The 24,902-nt window shown below is 34.5% G+C and overlaps 5 protein-coding genes and 1 pseudogene across 7 annotated transcripts in view; 4 read left to right on the forward strand and 2 right to left on the reverse strand.

Moving 5' to 3' along the window:
• On the forward strand, positions 1-1,899 carry LOC136409627 (UDP-glycosyltransferase UGT5-like). Of its 2 annotated transcripts, none has more exons than XM_066391256.1 (6): positions 1-226; positions 273-692; positions 746-950; positions 1,051-1,282; positions 1,334-1,553; positions 1,601-1,899. In XM_066391256.1, the coding sequence occupies exons 1-6, from the start codon at positions 36-38 to the stop codon at positions 1,872-1,874; spliced, it is 1,542 nt and encodes a 513-aa protein (XP_066247353.1). In that variant the 5' UTR covers positions 1-35; the 3' UTR covers positions 1,875-1,899. The 2 variants fall into 2 exon arrangements, with proteins under 2 accessions (XP_066247353.1, XP_066247354.1); XM_066391257.1 differs by having other exon boundaries at positions 109-226; positions 281-692; positions 1,601-1,893.
• Positions 1,900-11,817: 9,918 nt separating this feature from the next.
• LOC136409540 (uncharacterized) lies at positions 11,818-12,524 on the forward strand. Its single transcript, XM_066391116.1, has 4 exons — positions 11,818-11,827; positions 11,885-11,950; positions 12,003-12,178; positions 12,236-12,524. The coding sequence occupies exons 1-4, from the start codon at positions 11,818-11,820 to the stop codon at positions 12,428-12,430; spliced, it is 447 nt and encodes a 148-aa protein (XP_066247213.1). The 3' UTR covers positions 12,431-12,524.
• LOC136409471 (farnesol dehydrogenase-like) lies at positions 12,496-13,624 on the reverse strand. Its single transcript, XM_066390971.1, has one exon. The coding sequence runs from the start codon at positions 13,576-13,578 to the stop codon at positions 12,835-12,837; it is 744 nt and encodes a 247-aa protein (XP_066247068.1). The 5' UTR covers positions 13,579-13,624; the 3' UTR covers positions 12,496-12,834.
• A 2,527-nt stretch (positions 13,625-16,151) lies between these two features.
• Positions 16,152-16,942, forward strand: LOC136409541 (farnesol dehydrogenase-like). The gene is made up of 2 exons (XM_066391117.1): positions 16,152-16,324; positions 16,519-16,942. Exons 1-2 carry the CDS (start codon positions 16,152-16,154, stop codon positions 16,940-16,942), a joined length of 597 nt encoding a protein of 198 aa, XP_066247214.1.
• A 774-nt stretch (positions 16,943-17,716) lies between these two features.
• pns (pinstripe) overlaps positions 17,717-24,902 on the forward strand; it is a 30,604-nt gene continuing 23,418 nt past the window's right edge. For both annotated transcript variants that reach the window (XR_010752177.1, XM_066390855.1), the window contains exons 1-11: positions 17,717-18,021; positions 19,334-19,440; positions 19,699-19,875; positions 19,929-20,173; positions 20,228-20,300; positions 21,973-22,195; positions 22,244-22,378; positions 22,435-22,634; positions 22,689-23,000; positions 23,050-23,634; positions 23,735-23,996. Coding sequence is in view for 1 of the 2 variants with exons in the window: in XM_066390855.1 (XP_066246952.1) it covers positions 17,946-18,021; positions 19,334-19,440; positions 19,699-19,875; positions 19,929-20,173; positions 20,228-20,300; positions 21,973-22,195; positions 22,244-22,378; positions 22,435-22,634; positions 22,689-23,000; positions 23,050-23,634; positions 23,735-23,996 (2,395 nt within the window). In the remaining variant the exon portion in view is untranslated. The remainder of the gene's footprint in view (positions 18,022-19,333; positions 19,441-19,698; positions 19,876-19,928; positions 20,174-20,227; positions 20,301-21,972; positions 22,196-22,243; positions 22,379-22,434; positions 22,635-22,688; positions 23,001-23,049; positions 23,635-23,734; positions 23,997-24,902) is intronic.
• On the reverse strand, positions 20,693-21,595 carry LOC136409424 (farnesol dehydrogenase-like; annotated as a pseudogene).

Genomic DNA, 24,902 nt, shown 5'->3' on the forward strand with positions numbered 1-24,902 from the left:
CGCTTTGTTCAGCAGTATTTGATGAACGAGAAGCAATGAAGTTCAAAGTCGCGCTTTGTGTTCTATCTCTCGTAGAAACATGCTTTAGTGCAAATGTTCTAGCCATTTTTACTTTTCCTGGATTAAGCCATTACCGTATGTTTCAACCACTGTTAAAAGAATTGGCGAAACGGGGCCATAATGTAGATGTCTACAGTCATTTTCCTATGAAAGAACCCATTAACGGGTAAGTTAAACACGTGTTACATAATAATTCATTAACCACTTTGTAGCCTTACAGATATAAGTCTTAAAGGCACCTCCCCAATAGTGACCAACAACATGACTATAGGGACCCTCCGGGATACCCCAGGATCTGCCTTCACTATAATTATGGCCGGCCCATGTGGGGCAGAAATATGTCAAAATAGCTTCAAATCTGATCAATTTATAAACTTAAAAAAGACAACGAAACGATACGACGTTGTCATTACTGAGCTGTTTGGATCGGATTGCATGCTAGGATGGGCATGGTACTTTGGGGTACCTTCCATTGTGATGACCAGCAGTGCTAACTTGCCATGGGCTTCTGAAAGGTTTGGCCTTCCTGATAATCCCTCTTATGTGCCTAACTATTTTATGCAATATCTTTCTAATATGAGTTTATATGAGAGGATTGTTAATACCTGGACTTTGATCCAAGCAAAATTATTGTAAGTGTTTGACGAGTCTATTGAGAAGGGAGAGAAATGAGGTTGATTTTTAGGTACCATATCTTTAGCACTTGGCCATCGAATGTGATGGCAAAGGAGTTTTTCGGAGAAAAATTGCCAGATTTGGATGTTTTGGCGCAGAATACCAGTTTGCAATTGGTTAACACGCATTTTAGTATTAATAATGCCAGAGCATTGGTACCAAATGTGATTGAGGTGGCTGGTTTGCATATGCAAGAGTCACATCAAGTAAATGAAGTAAGTGATGGAGGAATGTGAGAAAACGTCCTGCAAAACCCTTTACAATTTTCAAAATTATACTATACCTTCTTCTGTTTATTATTCACCTTTTTTCCAGTATTTCAATAAAGTCCTAACTACAGACAAAAAAGGAGTAATATACTTTACTATGGGGTCTGTACTAGTAATAGAAAGTTTGCCAAAAGAAAAACTACAAGCTCTTTTAAGCACATTCGCAGAGCTGCCCTACAAAATTCTTCTAAAGGGCTCAAAAGAAAGGTTCCCTAAGGATGTAAAAATACCTGAGAATGTTCATTTAGAGCCATGGATGCCACAACAAGATATCCTATGTACATACCATCAAAATTTCGTTTTACGAGTACCAAAGAAACATTTTGCAGGTGATTCCAGAGTTAAACTATTTGTGTCCCATGGAGGAATGATGGGAACCCAAGAGGCAATCTACTGCGGGATACCTGTGCTAGGAATCCCTATATTCGCTGATCAAAGCCTCAATATAAAATACGCTGAAGCTATGGGTTATGCCATCATGGTGGATTATGAAGACATATCCAAAGAGCGATTACTGGAAGCTGCCAGGAAGCTCTTAGAAAATCCTCAGTGAGTTAAGGTATAGATAAAGATATTAAAACTAATGACGATTTCAGATATGCAGCCAACGCCAAACAAATCTCAGAAGATTACAAAGACAGGCCTCTGAGTCCAATGGAGACAGCGGTTTATTGGGTTGAGTATGTTATCAGACATAAAGGAGCTCCAAGGCTCAGTTCTGCTGCTAAGTACTTGAAATGGTACCAGTACTACCTCTTAGATGTTTTTGCCACAACAATGGGGATTCCTTTATTGATATTATTTATGACAGTGAAATTTTTATGGTTTTGTAAGAGGTCTACTGAAGAAAATATAAAGAAAACTCTGTAATTCGGCCTATAGATTTTATTTAGTGGAAATGTTGAAAAGAATCATTGAGACGAAACCAGACACTTTGACCTATGAAAACAAATTATTAGTAATTGACTGTTACCCTCGTTTTATTATCAATAAATTATTATATGTATAGTTGACCAAAATTAAGTAATTTAATCTTTAATTAAACCTCAGTTGTTAAAATGTTTCTAATCAGTATTGGTATTCTATTCATTTATCTCGTAAACAGCTGCGTATATGACAATATTTTTCAGGTTTCAACCATTTGGTCATTTTCTAGCCAGTGCTAAAAGCATTTGCCGCAAAAAGATATGAAGTGGATATTTTCAACCATTTTCCTTTTAAAACGTCAATCAAAGCGTATGTAACAACTCTTTTACATATGCCAAAAAAAAAATTAAATTAATCATTCATCAGCTTCAACCGTACCAGTCCCAAAGGAAAAATGATCTCAAATTGTTGTGGAGGTCAACTTTGCACCCAAAGCTCCAAGGATTAAAGCATAACTGTAAAAAGTCTATAGTGCTAAATTCGTATGCCCACGTACTATGGGCGGCTGAAAGATTTGAGCTTGCTCTTTTTATATTTCAACCTACACTTCAGGATTTGAAAGTGAGATATCTTTCTATGAGAGAATGGTTAAAGCTTGGACTTTATGGAGACCGAAATTTCTGTTGGTAAATAACATTGTGTGTATTTGTTAGTTTTCACGATTAATTTTCAGAGAAAGTTTTAGCATTTCAATGAATTACTCAACTCAAAGAAACTGGCATTATGTACTTTCAATGGGCTCAGCTGAAGAAACATTCTGCAAACAAGCAATTCAATCGATTGTCGCGCTTTAATAAAATTCCCCTATCACGTTGTCTGAAGAGCCAAATTAGACATTTTGCCTTAAAACCTGAACTTCCCTGACAACATCCACTTCGAAGCTTCGTTTCCCTAAACTGACATTCCATAACATGACATAACTCCACCATGGATTCTGAAATCAACAAACTCATTAAATGTTTCTGGGTGATGCCAGAATGAAACTCTTCGCGTCCCATATGGAAGTCACCAGCCTCTAGGAAGCAATTCATGATCAGAAACCAATATTCTTTGGTCTGAACCTCAATGCTAGACATGAGGAAGACACGGAGTATACGATAGTTAGAGGTTATGACGACATAACTGGGGAGAAATTGAAAACTGCTGCTGAAGAATTGTTGCAAAATACAAGATACTTGGCGGCTGTTAAAGAGCTTTCTGTGGAGTTTAAAGAGAAATCTATGGCTACTATTGATACTGCACTGCATTGAAAAGAGTAGAAGCACAAATCAGCTTCTAAGCACAAAGGAGCTTTTAAATTTTAAAATTAGTCCAAATACTTGCCCTGATACCAATATTATCTGGTAGATGTTTTGACTTACGCCACGCTTGTCAGTATTCTAAGCTGCTTCTCTATTGCTTAAAGTATTGGGTCTTCATTTTAGGCGAATACTGCGACGCAGATTTAAAAAGAAAATAAATTATATTATTTTTTTCTTAGTTCATTTCTTACGACGTGTTCAATTATTGCTTTGCAATAATTTAAATTTGTTCAGGGAGAAGCGATTTATCTCGCTTTTCTCCTGCCCCCATCAGGGACTATAAAAGTGGCTTTTCCTATAAATCATAATATACAAAAATTGTTTCAAATTGATACAGATGATGCTACGTAGATTAATGTGCTTGAAAGCGCCGAAGCGCAAATTTCTGTGACATTCATCGAGGAAAATGATAAAGAATTCAGTTAAAAGTCACTAAGAAACGTCGGCAACTTAATTAATTATCAGAACAATAATAAAACAGCATGACTTATTGTGTCCAATTAGTAGCAAAAATTTCAAAATGCCACCTACCTGTTGGATGGAAATAAATTCAGACATGGTGTAGAATTTCCTTGGAGCTCACGCAGCAAGTTTTCCAAATCTGCATATTTACTTGAGAGCATCTGAAAATTATAAATTTGGTGTTTGACTTGATTTTCAAGTTACCTGACTTGTCTTGACTTGAAATCAAGGCAAGCTACGCGAATAGAGTATCATGTCAAGTAGTCATCAAGTACATGTATCAATAAATTTCACCCTAAAATTGATATGAGTGAACATGGAAATAGGAAATTAAACTGTAGGCTGTATCTGTAAAAAAATGCTTTTCGCGTACATTCCTGCATGACTAAGTTTGAAGACCGATTTAATCCGATACATGTAAACACGAAGCCCGACAGTAAAGAACAGTTACACAAGACGCAATTTCACTCACTAAACGTCAGTTACACGGAACTCATTTTCAGTTAGTAAATATCAGTAACACTACACCTACGTTCCCTCACTAAACGTCAGTTACACGAAACCCATTGTTAGTGAGTAAATATCAGTTACACTACACCTACGTTCAGTTATCAAATGTCAGTTACACGAACATCATTTTCAGTCACTAAATGTCAACTACACTAGTGACCTATTTCATGGATCTTTGAACCAAAAGAACACCCGATTATCCCAATTATTAGTTCAAGCTGACGAATATTTTATTTATCGCCGCACTACCACTCGTCTAAATCATCTAAAAAACGATATCGATACGGAAACATACAAAAAACTTTACAATCTGCTTATTGCAAAGATATGAATCATAAACTCAACAATATCAATTGCTTTTAAACATTCAAAAAACTCCACAGCTGATATAAACAAGGTGAAAATACACAAAACGAAATAATATACAGTGTGTCTATTATAAAGCTATACTAGATGTCGAAGTTTTCCAGGAATAATGAAAATTATTCGTAATTACGCCAAATCGATCAAATAATGTTTAATGTAAATTCAAAAAATGGTTACTTGTTGAGATCTTCAAAAGGAAGTTCTGAACAGAGGAAATTCGTCAAATTAACTTAAAGTAAAATTATTGGTATTGATATGATATAGGAGTATTAAATGAAAATCTTGATATCGAATCAAGCTTTAAATAAAGGGTGGAACAGCCAAATGAAATAAATAGAATATCTACATATTTCGACATGTGAAAAAAATATCGAAACCCATCAATTTTAAATTCTGAAATTACATCCTCTAACGTAAATATTTCATCCTTAAATTTAACCCCCTTGGCGTAACAATTGCAACCCCCAAATTTTTTAATTGGAAGCATGGGTTTATGATACTTCATTTGAAAGGTATTTTCATTCTCTATTCAAAATTGCTATAGTTTTAAACTTTATTAGAAAAGTAATAGAAAAAAAATCATGTAATTGACGAAATTCTCTACAACAAACTAAAAACATATTAACCAATACCCCTTCGTTATTGATAATGAAACAGAATAACAAAATAAATCAATCTTAATGTACCTCGACTTAACTTTTCCAATTCGGTGGATAGCGAAGCGAGGATTACTTCTACCAGGGAAGCGTGCTTGCTAAAATGGCCAACACGATCACCTGATCTTACTCCATTAGAGTTCTTCTTAGAGGGCTACATGGACAGCATGGTGTACAAAACTAAACCACGCGATCTAACTGGCTTAAAAAGAATAAAGCTTACTATGAGATCGGTTATGCTTCAGATGTTGATTAATGTTAGAAGACATTTTTATTTACGGTTAGGACACTGCTAAGAGGTTTCGGGCATGCATTTGGAACATCTCATAGAAGATTGAGATTAATTTGTTTTGGTATTTTATTACATTATCAAAGACGAAATGGTATTAGTGATTAAGTTTTGAGTTTATGGTAGAGAATGTCATCAAATACATGAATTTATTTTTTTCTATTGTTCTTTGCAACAAAGTTTAAAACCATAGCAATTTTGAAAAGAGAATAAAAAGACTTTTCAATTGAGATATCACAAATCTATGCTTCCAATTAAAAAATTTGGTAGTGGCAACTGTCCCGTAAAGGGGGTTAAATTTAGGGATGAAATTTTTACGTTAAGTGTAATTTTATCACCTAACATTGAGGTGTTTCGGGATTTTTTTTTCACATATGTCGAAACATATAGATACTGAATTTATTCCATTTAAAATAATGAAGTTGATACCGATTACTTAGTTACTAAAAGTTGTACAATGACGTTCGATATGTCGTTTTGTAGAGAGTAAAAAGTTGTGAAACTTTGTAATTTAAACTTCTTTTCTGTCACAAATAGTATACGAAATACGAGGGATTGAAGTTTTGGACCATTTTCACACTTTTTCAAATATCTAGGAAACTACTGAAAATGTGGCAACCTTGCAGCGGTTTCCTTAATCAGCTCCATAAGGAGCCAATTTAGTCTAATTTAATCGAAGCTGTAACTCTCACCGTTTCGGAGATAGCAATGATAGGCACACCAAAAAAAAACACCCTGTATAGAAAAGCCAAGTCGGATATTCACTTCCATGGTGATTCCATTGCAAGTACCTTCTATCTCAAAAACAAAGTTACTTGAGGTAGAAGAGTAACTTCGCCGTTTCTAAGGATTTACCAACATCAAATTATAAACTCGCCTTCCATCAATTTCAGATTAATTTCTCTGAACGCTGACGTCTGAAATGAAACCGAAATGCAACAAATTACGAAATAGATTTCGTATATCTGAAGTTATTTGGGGCCATCAATCATTTGCAACATCTTGCAGTTGTTATGGTACACAATGGCAAAATACGAGAATCCAATGCCGTATATATTCCTTCAATTCCCAGGAAATTCCTTACTGTAATAAATTTTGGGGGTTGAATATGAATTTGTCGCATAGCAGTGTGCACATAATTAATGACCCATTACAATGAATCTAAACAACGAATCTCGATCTACTACAACTAGACTGCGACACTGTCCATACATACATATATACCTGTTTAGGTGCCATAGTACACAGAAATTACATGGACAATATATTAGTTGGAACGTATATATATTATGCCACATATCACCCCATTTAGACCTTGCGGCTGGTCCGTCGGGGGGTGGATTCATCCCCCCAGTAATTACGCCCCGATGGGCGCCACTTGTGGTCTGCGTGCGTTTAATCTAAATACCGTGCATTTTATGGGGCCATCAAAATGTCCATGCGAAAATCATTAGTGCGTGAAATATACATGGGATGCTGATGGAATGGCCTGTCGGGTTTGCTTTAGGCTGATCAGATTTAGGGGTGGTTTTGGAAAGAAAAATAGAATCTAAAAGTATTGAGCAAAGAATTGATGGTTGGAAGAAGCAAAGGACTGGGTGATGTTCAGCTTCTGCTGTAAGTCTAGGGATCTACATGTTTGTGATTGATCGAGGAAATCTGACACTTTCACGAGAAAATATTTGAAACTTTCAAGAGATTCGCGAAAAGTGTAGGTTTTTAAAGTATTGATTAAAAGCACAGGCTGCAATTCTTTCAGGCATGAAGGTGCAAGTCGTTTCCTGACTTGAAAATACCTGAAGTTTCTCGCGAAAATTGCAAATGTATAATAATGCTGGTGAAAAATTCTGACGAAAGGGGAATGGTCTGAAACGTTAAGGATTCTCCACACTCTTTATTCTCTTTCACTATTCATAGGGAATGTCAAAAAATAAATGACTTAAAGGCATGTGAAGCTTTTAAATTTCCCACAAAAAGGGCATGTTTGTGAAGAAAAAGATAACCTGAAAAACTATTAAATTTTTTTGCAAAATTTCCTAGTTTGTGATAAATGTTGAGAAGATGAAATGCCCTTAAAAAGCTTGAAATCATTCACGAAAACTTCAAATTTGTGATGAAGTTAATTCAGAACGTGGACTACCTGAAACTTTCAATTTTTTTACTAAAACTGCAAGTTTGTGATGAGTCTAAATGAATAATTTTGAGGATACAAATGAGCTGAAAATACTCGAAACTTTCAAGCTCTTTTCAGCTTTTTAATTCTTCTGGGTTTTGAACACTGTAAGATTATGTTAAGAATTACATAAAACGAAGCGACCCGAAAATATCTGGACTAGGAATGTCGCATGTTAACATTTTTGCACATAAAATAAAAATTCCGGTTTAGACACATATTTCTCAATTCGGAATCTTGGAATTCGATATTTTATCCAGCAGACAGTATAGAGACTTTACAGCACTCGAAACGATAAGGTAATTCATAGTGGGCTTGAAGCGTCTGCTATGTTTCTTCTCGTCTATTCACCTGAGGAGAATTGTAAATAAACCTAAATTAAGGTCTAAGTAGTACATTAAAGGAAACTAAACTCATATTTTTTTTAAATTATGAAAACTCCCAGAAATAAGTTCAAGGTAACCATGGCGACATTACGAATTTGCATAGAAACCAAAGTGACATTCTTAGCCATTAGAAATAGGAAGATTCCCAATGTTGAGATCGCTTCCACATATTTTAATTACTTTGCATTATCTTGAATGATTCATGAGGCACATCCCTGAAATGTGAAATGTAAAAGCTCACGTTCTGCAAACGTAATTTTTCCATTTTCCAACGAACATTGTCATAAAACTCGCTCTGTCTCATCTGCAATAATTTTCGCAGCTATTTAAAACACCTCGTCCTAAATTATCACATTATCCTTAAAACGTGCCCATTGCAACCGTTTCCCCTCGACAAAATTTTAACGTTTATTTTATGTGAAGCCCTTTAATTATGAAATGCGACTCGTTCACGTAAATTAGCAAAATTTGTTTGCTGGTCATAACTTGAGGGTGTCATTGGCACAACATGTCGTCAACGAATTTGCATCACACGTCATAAAGGTCCTGGAAACACGAAATTTAACCCTCGGCCATTTAAGAGTGTGGGGCTTGCCCCCCCTAAACTAGAGGGCAATTTTTGGTTTAATGTAACAATCATCTGCTATGACGTTCGTTTTAGTAGATAAAAAAAAGCAGCAGGAAAAACCCTAACGCAAACAGGCCTGGATATACACTATCCCTCATACATAGAGCAACTAATTAAAAATTTAAGACAAGCACGTTTCCAAAAAAATATTTTTTTGGAATTAATTAAATATATTTCTTGTCTGTTCAAATATTGCAAAGGTACAAATATATTAATTTGCAATACATTTTATTTATGTCCTTTTTTCAGCCTATTTTGTTTTTCGTTTGGTTCATATGTAGAGCAACTAATTTGTTTATTTATATTATTGTGTGATATTGACTTTGCTACTCACAGAATTGACTGAAAAATTTCAAGGTGCCAAGAGGTGTTCATTTATCACATCAAAATTGCAAAAGATTTAAATTTAAATAAACCAATATTATTAAAGGTGATTTCTAACTTTAAAAATAGAGAAACTTTACATGCACTTCCGAAGTGTGGCCGAAAACGAAAAACTGATAAAGTGATGGACGGAAGAATTAAAATGTTATCCATCTAGGATCCGTTCAAAAGTGCAAGTCACATACAACAAGAGTTATGTGTTTCTGTATCAGTAAGTAAAACTGTCCTTTTCTCAAATGAAAGTCGATTTAAACTGTTCAAATCAGACGGAATTTGTTGAGTCAGAAGAATAACTAATGAACGATTTAATCTAAAACATACTGAATCGGCAGCTAAACATGGAGATGGCGGTATTATAATTTGGAAGTACTTTGGAGGGTTTCGCGTGGGTCTATTAGTAAATTGATAGTATTATGGATCGTTATGTTTATAGAAATATTCTAGAAAGGGACTTGGTGCTCTGGGTAAAAGAAAATATGAGTTTTCGGTAGATGTTCCCACAAGGCAACAACGTAAAGCATCACTTCAAATTAATTCAAGAGTGATTAATCGTACATAACGTTGATGTGATGGTCTAGCCGGCTCAAAGCCCTGATCTGAATCCCAGAGAACCTTAGGGATGAAATTAACAGAAGAATTCATAAAAAAAGAATATAGCGGCTTTGTCCAAAGAAATTTAAAATATTTGGAACTCAATATCTGAAGATTATATTGAAAAATTATTAAACTCTATGCAGAACAGATGTTAAAAAATAATTAAAAATAAGAGGTATGTTACTAGATACTAAATAAAAGACTTCATTGTAAGAGAAAATACAAGAAATGTTTTAGTTGCTTCACTTCTGACCCATATATTTTAAAATATTTTTATTTACATTTTAAAAACATTTAATAAATAAACCTTAACATTAATATATTTATTTTTTATTTGAATTAATAATAAATTTAATAAATGATCTCAAATTCATGTTATTATGAAAAAAAATTGAATTTAAAAAGTTGCTCTACGTAGGAGTGATAGTGTATGCATCAAACGAAATTTCTCCCCCGTTTTCCTGTCGGATCTGTAAAGTAAACCATAACGTAACACTTGTATCAAATGTAATATTTGCGACAGTTTGTGAGCGTCACAATAGCCGTAATGTGCACCCTCCTCCCTAAGGATTGTTCACGGTATCAAAATACTCTCAGCTTTTAAGCCCCTTTTTTCTTTTTGTTTCAGGATTATATTTCAAATTGAGAGACAATTTATGAAAGGTCATATTTGGGGAGTCAAAAATACACACACGCTCAAGGATTTTAATAAATCATTATCTCATAAACAGATAAAAAAATAATTTCATTTTGATTGTGAACCTTTCCCAACAATAGCGTCGTATTTAATAATAATTCGATGTATCCTACAATAAATCCATTTAAATTACAAGAAGAGAAATGAACCAACCGAAGAAGCCTTGGCGCTATGGTCGGTTGGACAAGTATAATAGAGAAAACAATGTCACCTATGAAGAACGAGCGTCAAATTTAGAGGAACAATACAATTTGTTGCATATTATCAAAACATATTTGCACATCCAGGCCATATAAAATCATAATGTGAAATATATTTTGTTATTGCGATCCGACGAGTGCAGTACTGACCATGCTAAGAGAATAAGGAGAATGATGATGGTCAGGATTAGAAACATTGTGGTTGTTGCGAGTTTGGTGGTGTTTTGGTTCGATTTGTCGAAAGGAGTGTCAGTTTTTGAAGATGAAAAAGTAAGTTTTTTTAACTAATGTTAAAGAAAACAAAAGGACATTTATACTTTTTTATAATTAATAAATTGACAGAATTTTTGAATAGGAAATCAATCAAATTGATAATAGAAATAAATGAGGACGGTTCTAGCAAATTATGTTCGTAATAGAATTTGAAAAAGAGGTGAGGTTAGTGCTCATATAGGTCACATTCTAGGTTTATAAGATGGAATTCCAATTGGTACATTCAGGAAATGTTCACTGGAATAGCATCGTTCATATTGGAACACAAGAAAATTTTCTCTATATACATAGTTCTTCTGAGATATAGAAATACCAATTTCAGTTTTCGACATTAACTAGTAATATGACTTACTCAAAGTTATTTAAAATATTGTTTTTGACCGGTTAAGGATATATACGATTATCTGAGAATGTTTGCATGTAAGAAGCCCGTCACCCACATACATTACTAAAAACGTTTTACGTTGGCAATTATGGCATGGTACTTTTGTCTATATCTCCTTGTTTGAAATAGATCATCTAGAAAATCCAATTTCACCAATTTAGGACAAATAGAATTTTTATCTTCTAAAGGTGTTTTTAGGTAAACTAAACGCTAAATTTGGAATCTTCAAACGTTACTCTGATCTTCTTACAATTAATAAATGATCAATATTGCGAAAACGACAACTTTGAACATCTGAAAATTACTAATAATGATGAATATTCCATCAAACAATTACTATCAAGACACAATAGCAAAAAAATTCGTAATTGCACATTTATTCCTGACGTATTAATTTTTTTAACTATTTTTTTATTCTCTCTTAGCCTCAAATTCTCAGAGAAGAAGACAAGCGTGGGGCTCCCTCTGAAACCAAAAACGAAATTTCTCCAAATGAAGATTTGGGCACCAAGTCCAAAAGAGGACTAACATCCCTTTTGGGCAATAAACGACAATTTGGACTCGACCCTCAATCATCAGGTTATGGAGGCAAGTATAATTTCATCGTAAAACTCAAACAAATAGAAATCATAAAACTGACATATTACAGTATATGAGTCTGGAAGATACGGCCCTTCAGCTTTCCCCCTTTCTGGCTCAGGACCCTATGAACATGGTACAGTACTATATAGATTTATCAGAGCTCATAATTCAGTATCGCCTTTCAGATAGGAGACCTCCATTTATTGATGACAACTTAAGGTATCCTCATAGCGGAGGTGGATATATTGGGGAAAGACCCACTGCTTATGGGCCCGGTTATGCACCTCCTCCACGGCATCCTGGGGATTATGAAGATCACTATCCTGGATATAGTGGAGGAGATTCTTTTGGGGGTGTTCAGGTAAGAGTAACAATATAAGAACTTTTTACTAAGCATATGATAATTTCTTTTTCCAAGATGTCAACTATTAAAAAGATCCTAATACCACTAGCTGGGTTAGCCATTCTTGGGGTGGCTGCAGCAGCATCACATAATCCAGTTTTGTTACCTTTGGGAACTTTGAATGGCAGAAGGAAAAGATCTCTATTGCCTCCTGATGTGTATCCAGCTAATCCTGTAGTGAGGCCTTTAATAAAGCATGTTAAACGGTGATTAAATTTTGGCTTCACAAAAAAGAGAGCTTTTATTTATTAACAATTTATATTTTTGTATTTGTATTGAACAATATAAACCTTTAAATTATGAAAATTTTTATTCTACGTTCGATTTGATTATAAATGGCTTTTCATCATGCTGGCTTGCGAACAATCAACAAGATCAATTTCAATTCTGAGTATACCGTTGTATCACTTTTCATTTTTATTTCTTTCATTGAATTACTTTTCATTTGATATACTGCAGTGGGGACCTTTTCATTTGAAAATAAAAAATTATAAACGTGTAGCAATACTTTTTACAAGCGATGTATAAATTTTTAATAGGTTCATTAAATATTTTTGAAATAAAGATAAAAAATAAAAAAATTCTTAAAATAAAACCAAAAATCTGAAAACAACTTAATTTTCTCCTTTGGATACTATAGTAAGCTCCTTAACATTAACATGCTCTGGAGTAGATAAGACATACAAAACAGCTTCTGCAATATCCCTTGGGAGCAACGCAACCACCTCCTCTCCAAATGTCTGCTTAATTCCTTCAGTCTTCACAAGTCCCGGACTTAGGCTTGTAATCTGAATAGGCAGCTTTTCCCTGTTAATTTCCAATCTCACAGTTTCAGTAAGAGCTGTAAGGGCAAATTTACTAGCACCATACAACTGGAAACCTTTGACGTCATAAATGCGATGTCCAAAAGTGCTGTTTATGTTAATGATTTGCCCTTTGACGTTACTGTTTTTCATACTCTTCACTGCTTCTCTTATGCAGATTGCTACAGCCAAAACGTTAGTGTCTAACACGCTCTTCCATTTCTCAATATCACCATCAATGATGTCGGTCGTAGGAAACACAGCAGCATTGTTTATCAAAACATGTATAGGGCCCAATTTTTTATCGATCTCATTAAAGACTGATAGTATGTCTTCTTGTTTAGTAAGATCTCCTTTGAAGGCATGTAATTTACCTTTTTCATTGCTGAGCTGCTTGGCAATTTCCTGAACTTTGTCCACACTTCTAGCAATTCCTGCCACATTAATGCCATTTTTCACTAAAGTGCGTACTATTTCTTCCCCAATTCCATATGAAGCACCAGTAACTACGGCGAGTTTGCCGGTAAACCGGGTTAAGGATAGCGAATATGACATCGTGATGATACTAATGATGATTTGGCGAAAAATCAAGCTATAAATTCTAAACATCGAATGGAGACTGTTTTATATGCTTGTCATGGTACTTAAAGAGACTAGATGACCTTCACATATCAGCGGAATACGTAAATATATACAGATGGGATCCATGCGTGTGTTTATGTTGTATTCCAAACCTTACACATTCTTTCTCCAAAATAATAAAATAGTCTTTACTAAATCAACAATGTTGAAATCTTGAATAGAAAAATAAATGTTTATTTAGAGGGCTTGAGATGGGGTTGGCGTATAGAAGAAAGGTCTTGAGAGAAGGATGTTAATTTCTTGACTAATACACAGCGTGATTTATATATAAATACATCTCCAAAAATTTGGAACATTCGCATTTTTCGTAGTTCCAATGGTACTTTTTTTTATTCAGATAAACAAAGATAAAACTATTCTAATAAATAAAATAGAAGTCTAAATTAAATAAACAATTTATAAAAAAATTATTTATTTATTTAATATGAACAATTTTACATTACTTTAAATTAAATTAAAACGTTTATTTCAAGAAAAAAATGTCAATTTATAAACAAATTAATAGTCTGTATTACTCATATTATGCAGTGTAAGTTTCAGTTGACAGGAAAAGATGTATTTCAACTGAAAGAATATGGGGTTTTTGATTTTATTTTTTCTCCATTCTGATATACAATAAAACTGAAAAGGAAAAACCTATTCTACGTGGTGTTTTCGAGTCCCTAACCCTGCTTCACCACCTTCAAGCTACACAAACTGATCTTAATGGAAATATCTAAAAAACGGCAAATATAATATAGAAAATTAAGCCGAGTTTTGAGCGAAATTATATAATGATGGTTCATATTCATAACGTGAATTATGAAAGAAAATTGAAATTGGCTTGACAAAAATAAACATTCTTGACAAAATCATTGTGGAAAATATTATTCAAAGGGTTTTTATTCTTGTCGCAATGGTGAATAAAAATATTTTTAAGTTTTATTAAATTTTACTTATAAATTTGTAACGTGTAAAGTTATGTTACTATTAAATTTGTATTTAAAGCCCAGATAATGGCAATCGGAAAACACGCATTTACCTCGATAATTATTCCAGAAATTCTCAGGATTTAAGCATCTCATACACCAGTTGAAACATCCTCTCAGACACTTTCGATGTTTTAAAACCGCAAATCACTTCACAGTCAGAAATTTACCAGTCAAAAATCGCTACAGGAAAATAGAAATTCGGTACACATTTTTTATTAACAAAAACGAGACCTTACTGCATGAAATCAAGAATATGTGACCGGAAGCATATAGTCCGTAGTAAGACACATTTCATATCTCAAGCGCGCTCAATTCAAACTAAATTCTTCTCTACTTAAATCGATATTATAGAACTAGTCAACCCTTCGTTAATTCTAATTTCGGGTGTGAACTACACAAAATCTAAATAAACCACCGTCGATAAAAGATACTTCGCATCTGGATATGGGAATAGAATCATCAAATGTAACCCATACACGGTAAACAAACCAATTTGATCTGAATGGCCAGAAATAGCCTTAAGAGTTAGAAAAATACACCTGTAATAGATGTATTTCTTGCATTAAGTCGCAGGATTCTGATCTAAACAAATTTTGTGACAATACGTACCATCAGCTGTAGGTTATTGTAGATATTTGGACCATATATTGTTAATTAAAATGTACTGGGAATTGGCAGTTATAGATTAATTTAAGTAAATTGCCCAGGCACACTAACACAATAAGTTTCTTATTGATATTCACACTATCAGATATAGCCAAAACGTAAATCGTTACATCAGTTACATTCTCGCAGCCCTCAAAGCTAAAAAACGAGAGGCCACCTCAACAACTTGTGATCAAACCCAAACTTGTAATATTAATTAAGAGTCTCTTCCTCTTGATTTCAAGCCTCAATGTTTATCAGTCAACATATTAACAGCATGTTTTCATATATGTGAATTATTTTTATTTTGACTACAATCACCACTCAAAATAAATATTTATGTGAAATTATTATGTACCTATATGAGTGTTAACCAAATCTGATAGCTCATACCTTTCGCCTTAATGCGCTTTATAGTACATGAGCTAATCACTTAATCAATACAGGTATGGGCATCATGATGCTTTGGTGCCTTAATGTAAATCGCGATTTAATGACATTGGCTAAAATTCCTTATGAGGGAAGTTGCATGTAGATACCTTTCTTCATTTGAAGAGTGTCTCGATCCAACTCAACGACCATCAAAAGCTTTCACCATTTGTTCCTCGATTACTCAAGTTATTCAGGAAAAAATCTACTTATATGACCTTCTCATCAGGGACTCAGAGAGAGATATTGCTTGCGCAATTATAACAGTAATTTTGTAATTATTTCCGGAGCTTCAGTGTACTTGTTCTCATACAAAGAAAAAAGTTAGGATGATTTAAAGAGGTATCACTCACATGTATTTCTTAATTGCACCATATTACGAAAAGTGAATTGAATTGCGTACTACTCCTTTTATCAACTTCAATAAATCTATTTGTAAAAATGTCTTATTTCCTCTCACTGGACCAATATCGTGGTAAAGTAGCTGTAATGATCGGTGTCTTATCGAGAATCGACAAGGCCATCGTTGAAGAATTAGAGAAAATATGGACTGACCGTGGCAGAATTGGCAAGAAGATTGGAGCGAGTCCAAAAACTGGCCCTACAGCTCACGAGTGAAAAGGGTAAAATAATACCGTTTAAAACAAACTTGACCAAACTAGAAGAAATAATTTCAACTTGCAAAAGGCTTGAGGAAGATCTAGGCCTCATTTACATTCTGGTAAATAACGCTGAAGTGCGACTCAAAGAATATCATCCAGGGCACCATCGAGAAATGAAAAACCATTTTAAATACCAACGTTCTAAGCGTGGCAATTGCCTCTAGACAGGCTATAGCTACTAACACGAAAGCCCGTAACACCAAAGGACACATCGTGATTATTAACAATATTTTCGAAAATATTGTGATTAACGTTTCTGGTCTGTCCATCTACCCAACCAGTAAATTTGCAGTTACGGCTTTATCGAAAACATTAAGGTTGGAAATTAACAAAGAGAAACTAGAAATTAAGATTATAAATTTAAGCCCTGGGTTGGTCAAAACAGAATTCAAGACTATGCCTGATGGGAAGGACGCCGCTCGGTTGGACAATATTCTGGCGAATTTGAAGCCTGAAGATGTGGCAGATGCAACTTTTTATGTTTTATCAATACCCGAGTATGTGAATGTGGAAGAGCTCAGTGTGATAGCGCATCAAATGCTGGAAAAAAACAGTAATGTTTTGAATTAATTAAATTTGTCTTTTTCCCTTTACCAAGTTTATTTCGTGAAGCAGTTTTATGATTCCCGCGACTGAAAGTAAATTGGAATCACGCATCAATCAAATTAAAATAGATAACGCAGAAGCGTAAAAAATGCAAAAATCGTTGGCTCCTTAATGAATATCTTTCAAAAGATCTGTTGATGTTAACATTAATTAAATGAAGGAAAGAAAGCATAAATTTGCCTTTAATTAAAAAAATGTTATTGCTAATGAACAGTTATCAACTTTTGGTAAAAAACCGTTTTTCAAATTGTTTTTGCGGGAAGTTTAGAACTACGAGCGCTATCTGTGTGCGAGATTGCTAATCTACATATCCAGGACACATATCTCTATTAATGACAAAAATCGCCACTTCATTTCTCTATCACTAGAGGACGACATAGGTTCTGTCTCTAATTTCCTTGACATCTGGTGACCGTAACTTAACTAAATTAAATGCAAAACGAAATAGGCTAATGAGAAACTCATTTCTATATTAGCTGAAAAACTAATTACTCGAGGACTATTTTTATCAAAAAGAATGTACGAAAAAGAAAGTCCCATAATCTTTCTTATTAGTAGTTATTTTTGAAAGTTTTTTACCACTCTCTACGCAGAACGATTAGTGTTAGTGGTGCAATTGAACTGACTGCACTCTCAATCTTCATGTACGATTCCTAAACTGAAAGTTCCTATCAAGCTTTTGATATATGTCAATCAGTCAAGAAACGTGTCATTCATCATCATATGTTTAAAAATAAAAACAATGCGAACTTTAAATGCCAAAGACAATACAGAGAAAAGATTTGTGAAAGTAATTACGACTCATATTTGAAATTAAAATTTATTCACAATTATTGAGTACAGTTATAAATGGTTTCTGAATGGACTCGCTTAATAATTCCATTGAAATTGTTCATAACATTCAGGGGAAAAGGTGATCTTTCTTAACAATCATCTGCCAATCTGCCTACCAAATTGCTATCAAAACATGGCAAAGTTTGCCGATTACTTTGTGATTTGTGGATTAGATTATAATTCAGGATTAGAACCAGATAAATATTCTGGTAAGTATATTTGGTGTCCTCAAATATGTGCATGTTCACTAAGTTTTTTGGGAAATATGAAGTTACATAAGGGGTGCTTTTGATATCTGGTCGACTGTTATGGGAAACTATCTAGAAATTTATAAAAAACCAAACTTCCACATTTTTTAATTATTGCCATACTCTCAAGTATGCTCATCAAAGATGTGTAACTTGATTTAACAGAACACCTTAAGACTAATACTAATATCAAAACTAAAAAAATATTGGAACTTTCTCTTGAGCTCTATATTACCAAATATTGATCACTTATAGTGACAGCAAAATTTGAATTAACTGTATTGACACTATATAACATTCTTACTAAAACCTCAATGAAGTAGATCAACTGTCAATCATCAATACCTTCCAGAATTGCTTCACTTATATGATGATGATCATGTGCATGAGTACTGAAACAAAGTCTTTTTTTTTTCTGTCAGACCTTAATTCAAACATTTACGTTTGTGTCCTAGGCGCAGGTATATCTATTTGCAGTGAGTTAGGTATATGTGATGACTTACAGGAAATGAATGTAAAAAATGATTTCTGGCATTCACAGTTGCATTAAAATGGGTCATTTTTTTAAAATCAAAAGTTGCTATGTATACATGCACCTGTACCTAATTCTCTAAAATGTGTCAATAAAACTATAAAAAACCCTAACAAAACTTATAGTTCATTGGTTTTAACTTGGTGCTTTGTGGTTTTCATTGCATTGAGCATGTAAACCATTCAACACTATTGACATTAATGTCACACAAGTACATTTAAAATTTGATATTTTCTTGTTTCATTTATGAATACTCACATATTTCAACTTTCTATATTGTTCAATAAATCAATATCAGTAGAAATCCTCCATGCAGAAGTTCTTGATTTTTTTCAATTTCTAAGGGAGACATTTGTGTCATTTCACTGAAAAAGTATCTAAATTTGCCCATAATACATCTGAAGACAGACATAGGTATCTGGATATCTCTCTGGCAATTGAGGCCTAACTAAAAAGGAGTTGTTCCATAGGTGGTCTGGTTCTAAGGATATACATATATATGTATGTATATTTAAACATATTTTAAAGTACTTTTACTATCTTCATATGATTTACATAGATCCTAGTACTTATTGTATTATAATATATTGAACTGACTTAACCGATAATTGTCACCTACATATAAGGTCTGTTATGACCCACCCCCTAGGCCCTAGGACCTTAAGCTTTTTTAATAGATAACTAATGATTTTCTGATTATTACTATTTATCAGATTTAAATTATATCAGTGCACTTTACAGATAACCTGCATATTTCACCTTTGGAACGGTCTTACAAATGTAAAGTTTTGGCTCATTATCCCGAGAGTAATAAAGCAAATCCTTTTGATGAATCTGCTGTTTCTATGGTAAGTCCATTTCACTATTTATACAGATGATTTTATGTGGCAGTTAGTGCTCAAATTACAAGCGAAAGTGCTGTCATTAACTAAAAGAATATGTATGTCTTCTTAATGTGCCATAGATTGTTACATACACTTGAGAAGACATTATTTAATTTACTTAGTGATTGCTAATTGCAAATTTAATTGTTTAAACAAAAGAAATTATTGCATGCTTTACACCACTTTTTTGTTACATCGTCTATCTCTCTCTCTGTCCTCTAGCTTTCCTTGCCCAGTGGTCTCAAATTTAGAACTCAAAAGCACTCAGTAACCCAATCTCCAAATTTCCATTCTTTCCTTATAACAAGGGAAAATGGCAAAAGGTGTTATGGCTTTAGTTTGATATTTTACGAAGAAGTCCGGAACCGTGATATTTGCACCGCAATGCAAACGTTACAAGTAAGTGGCAGTTTTCATCTTATGTTCACGAATATTATAAATGAGCTTTTTAGGCCATGTATGTAACAGAACTGTCCAGTGGTGTGAAAAACAGATCTATACAACAGGTGCAAAACCAGGGCCCTCAATCACGGTCTTTACCTAAACATTTCAAACTCAACTCCCCAAATGTGAACAGCTCAATATTGACTTATTATGATATAGTCAAGGACAAGTTGTTTGTGTCAAAGTGTATTGGAATAATTTGTCAGACTGCATATGTGCAGGCAGCTAAAATGTTCCTAGAAAACTTGTACAGGTAAGGTAAATCAACATTTTATTACACATGTGATAATATCTTTTGCATTTTAAGATGTGCGCCTAGGAAATCTGCCTCTCTCAACGGCCTCAGCCTAGAGAGCTACGTATTCAACTTATTATATGAGGTAAATTAATTGGCAATAATTGGTTATTTAATTACTGTTATGAGGGTTCCAACAATTTTTACTTAGAACGATTATTTTTTCATATCATTTATTATAATTGCCAATATTTTTGTTACTTTAATCATCAGTTATCATTCCGTTCGGTATAATATATATACATATAATGAATTGGTTAGTAGATTACTGGGGTCATTTAGCTTCAGACTGTCTCTTTTAATTTTATTAAGTCTGATGTTACCAACATTCCTAGTGAAAAACATGATTTTCTTTTTCGTTATTGTCATTTTATTCATTTTTCTTGTGCTTTTCTATGCGATGCAGTATTTTAATAAATATAAAAACGGTTAAAAATAAGCAGTACAAGCGCATTTTAAGGTTTTTAGGTAAGTAATATAATTTTTGCTCATTTTAGTTTCCTTTTATCTATCACACACTCGGCTGGCAATTAACAATAAGCTCTTTAACATTAACATGCTCAGGAGTTGCCAAAATGTAAAAAGCTGCATCTGCCACGTCCTCAGCCACTAAACCTGGTAGAGCAAAATCCCTTTCAGCGCTTTCTTTTCCATCAGCGATGTCTCTGAATTCCATTTTGACACGTCCTGGGTTCAAACTCGTCACCTTAATAGGCAGATGTTCCTTGTTGATTTCAAACCTCAGAGTCTCAGTTAAAGCAGTTACTGCGAACTTTGTAGCAGGGTACAGGTTCGATCGAGGATTATTTGGAACTGAGTGTCTTACCACGCTGTTAACATTTATAATGTACCCTTTAATGTTGTGAAATATCATACTTTTGATGGCTTCTCTAGTTGCTATTGTAAGACCTAGAACGTTGGTATCAAGCATGGTTTTCCATTTGTCAATGTCGCCGTCGATTATAAATCCTGGTAAGCGTAATCCTGCGTTATTTGTTAATATGTGAATAGGACCTAGTTCCTGAATGATCTTCTTAAATGTAGTTAAAATTTCGTCCTGATTGGTTAAGTCAGTTTTATAGGCATAAAGTTTTCCTTTTTCGTTAGAGAGTTCTTCAGAGTGTTCCAATATTCACTCTTTTCGTCTAGCTATGCCGGCCACTATTAAACCATATTTCACCAATCCTTCAGCTATAGCTTTACCAATACCGGAAGAGGCACCAGTTACCACAGCTAATTTACCGGAAAATCTATCGAGAGACAGAGAATAGGCCATGGTTATTTGTTACCTAACTGAATTCAACTAATACACTTATAATTTTGTCGTCGTTGTTGGTATTATCGGAACGATATCAACGGTCCTTGAAAAAATATACTTAGGCATATAGCTTGGTTACAAGAAAAAGAAAAATACACATATTATTTGTTGTAACATAATATGAATTAAAGTTACCACATTCATTTCGTTAAATTTATAAGAGTTACTAAGGGGCATTTAATTATTGAGAGGGTAATCGGTTCAAGTTAGCGTTGAAAAATTCGGGTTAAGATCACCTACTAAAGGACGTTCAATGGATGTTTATTGTTCTATAATCATTTATTATATTAGATTCGTGTAATAGTCAGAATTCCAAGATGTCTTGCATCATCTTAATTGATAAGTAGCTAATTGGTTACATATGCGTTTCCATGAAACTGGAAATGAGTGAATATGAACTGACGGATTTAAGATATAGAAATCTACTATTTTTTTACAGATGGAGTTGCCAGCTCCGGGAAAAAGCATTCTCATCCATCTGCCACCCTCAGACCCTCACTTACCACCGGCAAATACAATTTTGCAAAACCCAGCTCCACCCTTAGAGTTACCACATTCTGATTACTATATGCGACTCATGTTCACGTGGCTGGGAGTGGACATTATAGTCCAATTATTTACTTGTTTACTTTTAGAAAATCAAGTTTTATTGAGAAGCACTGGTGAGTCTTGAACCTTTTTTTTTCGAGTCTAAATGTATTTTGATTTAGATTCTCAAAAACTGATGGTGGTTGCAGAAGGAATGACGACATTGTTGTTCCCCTTCTCATGGCCTCACGTTTATGTTCCTATTTTACCTGCGGAGCTGCACCATTTTCTTGACGCCCCAGTTCCATTTTTAATGGGTAGTGACATTCATATAAGGCTGATTTTAAAGCTCTGCATTTATAAAATTTTATAGGTTTATATGCCTCTTCTGAAAACTTAAAATTGGCTTCGGAGGCCACATTATGTTACGTTGATATCGATAAGTGTAAAGTGCAGCTGCCCGAGGAAATGCCCATTTTTCCACATTTGGAGACTTTCGTCGCCGAAATTTGGTCCCTTTTGGACAAGTACGGCGTGCATGTGCCAAATTCTGAGAACGTCAGAAATTTATGGGTAAAGTATAATCATTAAACCAGTAGTTTCATGTAGTAATATTTTTTAATTTAGGATGCTCCACCTAGGAGCTGCAACACCCTTCCGGGTAGACCTCAAAACCAAAGAAAACTTTCCCTACATAATACTCTTGACTGTGATAGGCCTCCTTCGCCTCCCGGTTCAGCGCGATCTGAGGCTTTGCAAAGAATCGCTGATATTGTAAGGCGAACCGGAGTTGCCTTGGATAAAAAGGAAATACAACAGCCTTCCGATTGTTACCTAGAAGAAATGAGATTCAATAATGCTGTGAGAGAGACGTTCTTGAATAGATTCGTTCATATATTCCAGTCCTATGAGAATTTCGTCATATTTCCCACTAATCATGTAAGCAGCGTAATCGCTTAATATCTTTGATTTTACAAACTTTTTCCAGAATAAAGAAGACTGGTTTAATAACCGAGATGAAATGCAAAATTTCGATAAAGCATCCTTCCTTTCGGACCAACCGGAAACTGACCGTCTCTTCCTGTGGCGATTTTTAGAGTCTCAGATGTTTGCTACTTTAATAGACAACAAAATCTTATCTCAATGGGGAGAGCGCGATGATAATCTCCAAATTTTCGACAATAGAATAAAACTTTTAAAACAACGCTATGGGGGTGAAAACTTGCTCAGATCTATTGCTTATGAGCCCTGCACTATCATGCACGAGACGCAAAAATTGCTGGAAAGGAGATTGCAAAACCCAGAGTTTGAAACTCCCATGCCGCGCGAAATTATGAATTCTAAACCTACAGTGAGCAGGCAGTTTCCTTTATTGCACAAGGATATATTAAATAAAACCCCGGTTGTGAGTAAGGGAAGCATCCCAAGGGCAAGAGAGTTGCGGAAGGGTTTTACTTTTGGAAAGCCGCCTATTCCCAATAATGATAAAAATGCGAAATTGCATACTAATCAGGACGTTTCTCCAGCTCTTTTGGCTCAGGCAAACTGGACTTTTGTGGAGAAATTATTGGGGGTAAGTATGGGTACCTAGCATACCATTTTGATTGAATAAGAGAGCTGCTTTTATGATACCTCCTCGGAAATGCTAAAAATATATTAAATTTCTTATACAGGATTGTAAAGCAAAAACCAAAAGAATGCTATTGGCCAAATTAGGAGCTGAAGGGGTGACTTTGTCAAGTAATCAATCCTCGGATAGTTTTGGGGCAGTAGAAGAAAACACTTTAGTTGCGGCTTTGTGCGACTTTTTGGAGCGCGTTTGGTCGCACGGCTTGCAACGAAAACGAGGCAAATCCGCACTATGGACTCACCTATTGGCATATCAGGAAAAATACAAGGGCCAGAATGAAAAGGATAATAATTATTTAGCAGCAGGTACGTTTTATTAAGAGCCGATTACTTAAATACTTTTAAATGCTAACTCTATGTACTCCTAAATTAGAGAAAAAAGTATACATGTATAGAGTGTCCCATTTTCATTGTAACCAGGGGATATCTCGATTATTAGTAAAGATAAAGAGATGTGGTTTTCGCGAACCTTTGTCACTTTTTAGCGAAACTAACGATGACGTTAGTAGTAAGTGGGCTGTTATACCCCACACCCCAAAATACCACATTTACCAACTCAAATTTTCTAAATCCCCAGGTACCTACCTACCTAGCCCTCAATCACCGCCAAAAACTCACCACACTAATTTTTTCGTCTCACCCAAACCATTGGAAAAACTCTTAAGCAAAGGCATCAAAAACCTTCTCAAATCCCCAGGTACCTACCTGGGGAAAATTACAGAAATTTATTCCAATTTTTTTTTTTAATTTCCCCAAAAAAGTTACTTTGCACAACATATAACGAGTGGTAGGAAGACGTTTAGGTGCATCTTTTGTTAGAATAGCTATTACTCTGATGTAGGCAACTGAATATAACCAAATGTAACGGTGCACGCCAAGCGCGAACCTATGTAGGACTGAAAATGTACAAGAAAAAACATTTCGGTTTTATTCTGCGATTCGCAATTGAAATCAAAAACTTATAAACGAATTTCACTTTGAAAACTCGATTCAATCTTGGGTGCCGGGACAGTTTTGCTTCGTGTATCTTCGTTTACATGCTTTTTAAATTGGTGCCATAAAACTGTGCACCGACGTGGACTTTGATCAACTCTCCTACAATGTATTTTAAATGGCAAGGACAGAAAAAGTGTTCCCTTTAGCTGTCTTGGGTTTCTTCGGTCTTTTATGTTAAATGAAATAGGTCTTGGTTGCATTAACCCTCCGTTAGTC

This window comes from Euwallacea similis, chromosome 6, assembly GCF_039881205.1.
Source record: "Euwallacea similis isolate ESF13 chromosome 6, ESF131.1, whole genome shotgun sequence".
Classification (NCBI taxonomy): domain Eukaryota; kingdom Metazoa; phylum Arthropoda; class Insecta; order Coleoptera; family Curculionidae; genus Euwallacea; species Euwallacea similis.

What these genes read in the sequence shown, in the direction of transcription:
- LOC136409627 (XM_066391256.1), top strand. Translation starts at nt 36, where the DNA reads ATGAAGTTCAAAGTCGCGCTTTGTGTTCTATCTCTCGTAGAAACATGC. An exon ending in TTGATCCAAGCAAAATTATT is followed by an intron (nt 693 to 745) that starts GTAAGTGTTTGA and finishes GTTGATTTTTAG; the next exon opens with GTACCATATCTTTAGCACTT. An exon ending in AGTCACATCAAGTAAATGAA is followed by an intron (nt 951 to 1,050) that starts GTAAGTGATGGA and finishes CCTTTTTTCCAG; the next exon opens with TATTTCAATAAAGTCCTAAC.
- LOC136409540 (XM_066391116.1), top strand. An exon ending in CTCAGGACCCTATGAACATG is followed by an intron (nt 11,951 to 12,002) that starts GTACAGTACTAT and finishes ATCGCCTTTCAG; the next exon opens with ATAGGAGACCTCCATTTATT. An exon ending in ATTCTTTTGGGGGTGTTCAG is followed by an intron (nt 12,179 to 12,235) that starts GTAAGAGTAACA and finishes TCTTTTTCCAAG; the next exon opens with ATGTCAACTATTAAAAAGAT.
- LOC136409471 (XM_066390971.1), bottom strand. Translation starts at nt 13,578, where the DNA reads ATGTCATATTCGCTATCCTTAACCCGGTTTACCGGCAAACTCGCCGTA.
- LOC136409541 (XM_066391117.1), top strand. Translation starts at nt 16,152, where the DNA reads ATGTCTTATTTCCTCTCACTGGACCAATATCGTGGTAAAGTAGCTGTA. An exon ending in ACTGGCCCTACAGCTCACGA is followed by an intron (nt 16,325 to 16,518) that starts GTGAAAAGGGTA and finishes CAACGTTCTAAG; the next exon opens with CGTGGCAATTGCCTCTAGAC.